The following is a 5,094-nucleotide window of genomic DNA, read 5'->3' as shown; positions in this document are numbered from 1 at the left end:
CTAATATTTCCTCTTATCTTATGACAACATCGTCAACATCATCCTGACAAAGCTTTGTTACACTGCAGTGAAGACTTCAGGTAGTTTTGGTCAGATGGAAACAATGATGTATTCTTTTGTGGATTCACATAATCTTTTCAATTTGACTTCATATGCACTTAAACATATACCAAACGAGCAGTTATAGAGATCTGCATCATGTAGTGACATCAAATATGACATTTATTTGAATATCCTTTTGTGAAAAATACAGATTTCTGTTCATAATGGCAGTCAGACTTAATGAGCATGCGCAATAACTTCTCTAAAAATATTTTCTCGAGCAATATCAACATTCTTCAAACTAATTTTCTTTTACTTTCTGCGACATGCATTTTCCACAGCAGCACTGTTATCAGCCCACTGGTTTATAACTTTAAGGCATCAAATATTTATCAGCACTGGGACTCATAAACACATCTTCAGTGGGACGCCATGATTTCACGCTATACCACAAACATTTTAAGGCATCAGATGCACTGCCTGTCATGGACTGTCATTTTTGGCGTGTTAATAATACATCTTGGTTCCTTCGACAGACACACTTTGGCACTCATAGCGCATAAATAGGTAAATAAAGCGGATAAATAGGTAAATAACGCAGCTGACAATCTTTATAACCCTCATACTTTCATCTTTTTTTTTCCATATTCAGAAACATGTCGGAGTCCATATATTTTAATCAAATATAGGCCCTTGTCACACTTAAAATACAATCACAGCGCTCCTCAGATTGTCCTAATTAAGAGCCGTCTAATTAAATTACAGCCTTGAGTCAACCAATGGCAGCGCTTGTTTCATTAGCAAAGCGAGAGTGACGGTAAGAAAATCCTTCCTGATTGCAGGATAGTGTCATATGGCTAATTTGCTGCCTTCGCCACAAGTCATAGCAAGGCGTTTTAGTGTGAGATTAGGGAAGACGGATGCAAAAGCTTGCGATAAAGGTTGAGCAAATACTTGCATCTCTTTGAGCTATGCAGGTCGAGAATTGCATCTCGCCAGCGAGTGATCTCTCCAAGAAATTTATGAATGTGGGCAGTGGCTTTTCGAGCTCCGATGGATCAGAGCTTTCGTTGCAGGACCATCCTATTATATCTGCAAGTGACAACCTGGAGAGAAGTTCACCTCTGAAAAAAAACTCTAGGGAGATGACGAATCAGTCAGAGGCAGACAATTTCCCTGACTCCAAGGACGCATCGGGGGACGTCCAGAGGGGCAAACTCTCTCCTGGTCTTCACGGAGTCTCTGACATCCGTCATAATTTCGATGGATCTGCAGGAGAAAGGTGTATCTTTTCTCCATCTACCCAGCCACAGTCAGTCTCCGCAGCTCCCAGTGCCATGTTCCCTTACCCGACCCAGCATGGACCAGCGCACCCGGCTTTTTCTATTGGAAGTCCCAGCCGTTATATGGCCCATCACCCGGTCATAACTAACGGAGCTTACAACAGCCTTCTGACCAACACTTCTCCTCAAGGCTACCCGGCAGCGGGCTACCCTTACGCGCAACAGTATGGACACACTTACCAAGGAGGGGCTTTTTACCAGTTCTCCACGGCGCAAGCAGGACTGGTTCCGGGGAAAGCGCAGGTGTATCTGTGCAACAGGGCCCTGTGGCTGAAGTTCCACAGGCACCAAACGGAGATGATCATCACAAAGCAAGGACGGTAAGTGCACGAATACGGGCTTGCCTGTTCTACACCTGCATCATTTCTGCTTTTAGTTCAAATGTGATGTGTATTAATTAGCATCGAATCAATATTACCCCACCCATAAAAAGTCAAACGCAATCAAGGCAAAACAAGGTGGGCATGTCGCCTGATTTTTGTGCATTTCTTTATTTTTTTTTATAAATCTGTCTACCTTCATTTTCCACAGACGAATGTTCCCATTTTTAAGCTTCAACATTTCTGGCCTTGATCCAACCGCTCACTACAATATATTTGTGGATGTAATACTTGCTGATCCAAATCACTGGCGATTTCAAGGAGGCAAGTGGGTGCCGTGTGGAAAAGCAGACACAAATGTAACAGGTACTAACTAATGTGTCCCTACATTTATTTAAATTAACATTGTTAACTCCATAGTATAACTTTTAGTTTGTGTTTGTATACATCTTTACTACAGTAAAACATTTAACCGTTTAACATTTAGAGTTAAAACAATCCGAGGAAACGAATTTATGTTGTATATAAAAATATATTTCGTGTTTTAATTCTTTCTATTTCTGCGTATTGTTTTTTTTTTAGGAAATAGGGTTTATATGCACCCGGACTCACCAAATACCGGAGCACACTGGATGCGTCAAGAAATATCATTTGGAAAGCTAAAGCTTACAAACAACAAAGGTGCCTCCAACAACACAGGGCAGGTAATGCATCATGGTATACCCAAATGCTTCAATTATAAAGAGATTTTGTGTTATTTTTGTAAAAGCAGACGAAAAAATGCAATGCTTTTTCCAAGTCACCTTTAATTAATGTTTGTTGCACAGCCTTATTGTTATTTTTCATCTGGAGGGGTTTACTGCTTTACTGGTATAATCTACAATGCGACAACATGCGCAACGGTGTTACAATAATCACAACATATATATATATAATATATATATATATATATATATATATATATATATTATATATATATATATATATATATATAAATGACAGTTAAGCATTCTGCGTTCATACAAAGTTTGGAGTTGAGTTTCTGCTGTGCGTCTTGAATCTCCAGATGGTGGTTCTCCAGTCTCTCCACAAGTACCAGCCCAGGCTCCATGTGGTGGAAGTGAACGAGGATGGGACAGAGGACACCAGCCAACCAGGAAGAGTCCAGACTTTCACGTTCACAGAAACGCAATTCATCGCCGTCACAGCTTACCAGAATACCGATGTACGTTAATTCACACAACACTGCAAATGGCTCCCGAACAACACTTATTCATTTTAACAAATGCAATATCATTGAATAAAAAGAGAAAAACAATTCTCTAAATGTTCAAATAATACTTATTGTACTTATTTATTTTGTAACAAATTAGAACGAAATGGATTTTAATATAATCAAGAAAATAAACAAGAAATATTATTTCAGAATTTCATGCAGTGCCCTTATCTCCACGCTGGTTTCTAATCGATATATTACTTTCCCACAGATTACACAACTAAAAATCGACCACAATCCGTTTGCTAAAGGATTCCGGGACAACTACGACACGTAAGTTTTTTTTTTATTGTTAGGATTTTGGGACTTTTATTCGATTGTCATTTTTGTCAAGTGTATAGCCTCTTTGTTGTACATGTTGTTGTAATGCGGGTTAGGGTTATCACCATATTAAAACAAAAACAAAAAACAAATGCAATTCTATAATTCTGATTCATGGTTTTGAATTGATATCCAAATTAGAGGGGGCTCATAAGATTTCAAAAATAAACGAAAGGAATAAAAGAGAAATAAGACATTTTTTTCACTCACAACAGCTGAAGCGATGCAGTTTAAATTGAACAGACACAGTTTAAATTGCAGTTTAAATTGAACAGGCACAATTCATTGTAAAGTATTGACAAAAATGAGCAGTATCCAAATATTCGTTAACAACGTTCGGTTAGTCATTCATGACCTCATTTCTCGTTCATGTCAGTTCAGCTTGTTCTGCTGAAAATAACAAGCGAATATTGAACATGTAAAACAACTGAACTAAGCGATATTAACATGCATTGTCGATGCAACTTTGCATCGATATAAAGCATCATGCCGATTTGGAAACACTCCACTTGCGTAAAGATTCGGTTTGATAAATATGTTTAAATCATGCACTGATATGATAATAATATCGCACATTTCTTTGATTTCCAGAGAACAGCTATAGTGCACACTGTAGTCACTGCATTGTTTCTCTGTTTGTCTCTCCATCTTTTCAGTGTCTACACAGGCTGCGACATTGACCGCCTAACTCCATCACCGGGTGACTCTCCGCGTTCACAGATCGTGCCCGGTGCGAGATATGCCATGCCTAGCTCTTTCCTGCAGGACCAATTTGTCAGCACTTATGCCAAATCTCGCTTTCACCCTGGCGTGGGGACTGGTCCTGGCACGGAGCGCAGCGTCCCACTCGGCCACAGCTTGCTGTCCCCGCAGCAAACCGACGAGCCCACTGTTGCCACCCCCCCGCAGCGATGGTTTGTCACCCCTGCCAACAACCGACTGGACTTTGCTGCCTCGGCATACGACGCCGCTGATTTTGCCGGTAACGCGGCCACCTTGCTGTCCTACGCAGCGGCCGGAGTGAAGGCTCTTCCCCTGCCGACTGCAGGCTGCTCCAACCGGGCTCTTGGCTATTACGCAGACCCGTCAGGCTGGGGAGGACGCACGCCGCCGCAGTACTGTGGCGTAAACAACAAATCCAGCTCGGTCTTTTCTTGCTGGCCCGCTAACTCTATCGGGGGCCGAGCAGGTACCAACTACCTGGCCGAGGAAGGAGACATCACCACTGAGAGGTCGCCGATCGGCGGCTCGGACGAGACCAAACCTAAAGACATGACATCCGAGTCGAGCTGGATAGAGACGCCGTCCTCCATTAAGTCCATTGATTCGAGCGATTCTGGTATCTTTGAACAGGCCAAACGGAGAAGAATCTCACCTTCTGCCACACCGGTTTCAGAGACAGTGTCCCCGTTAAAATCTGAGCTGCTGGGACCGAGAGAGTGTGAGAAAAACGGCATAAAGGACATTGGTTATTACAGTTTCTACCCTCACAGTTAAAACAACAGAACAGTGAATCTATCTATCTATCTATCTATCTATCTATCTATCTATCTATCTATCTATCTATCTATCTATCTATCTATCTATCTATCTATCTATCTATCTATCTATCTATCTATCTATCTATCTATCTATCTATCTATCTATCTATCTATCTATCTATCTATCTATCTATCTATCTATCTATCTATCTATCTATTGACCAATACACATATAAAAGAAGGACTGACACCTCCACAGTTAATGGCCAAAGTGTAAATTCTTCCATGGCTTGGGCGCCTTGTTTCCAGAA

At 41.1% G+C, this 5,094-nt stretch overlaps 1 protein-coding gene across 1 annotated transcript; it reads left to right on the top strand.

Annotated features, from left to right (window-relative positions):
- Positions 1-479: 479 nt before the first annotated feature.
- tbr1b (T-box brain transcription factor 1b) lies at positions 480-4,808 on the top strand. Its single transcript, XM_034561692.1, has 6 exons — positions 480-1,705; positions 1,917-2,071; positions 2,288-2,409; positions 2,772-2,930; positions 3,193-3,254; positions 3,959-4,808. The coding sequence occupies exons 1-6, from the start codon at positions 1,014-1,016 to the stop codon at positions 4,797-4,799; spliced, it is 2,031 nt and encodes a 676-aa protein (XP_034417583.1). The 5' UTR covers positions 480-1,013; the 3' UTR covers positions 4,800-4,808.
- The last annotated feature ends 286 nt before the right edge of the window (positions 4,809-5,094 follow it).

Source organism: Cyclopterus lumpus, chromosome 21 (genome assembly GCF_009769545.1).
Source record: "Cyclopterus lumpus isolate fCycLum1 chromosome 21, fCycLum1.pri, whole genome shotgun sequence".
Taxonomy (NCBI): domain Eukaryota; kingdom Metazoa; phylum Chordata; class Actinopteri; order Perciformes; family Cyclopteridae; genus Cyclopterus; species Cyclopterus lumpus.
Note: the sequence above shows the minus strand (reverse complement) of the source record. Positions and strands in the feature narration are given on the sequence as shown.

Excerpts from the sequence above, each read along its gene's own strand:
- tbr1b (XM_034561692.1), top strand. The coding sequence starts at position 1,014 with ATGCAGGTCGAGAATTGCATCTCGCCAGCGAGTGATCTCTCCAAGAAA. Across the intron at positions 2,931-3,192 it reads CAGCTTACCAGAATACCGAT|ATTACACAACTAAAAATCGA; the intron begins GTACGTTAATTC and ends ACTTTCCCACAG. Across the intron at positions 3,255-3,958 it reads TTCCGGGACAACTACGACAC|TGTCTACACAGGCTGCGACA; the intron begins GTAAGTTTTTTT and ends CCATCTTTTCAG.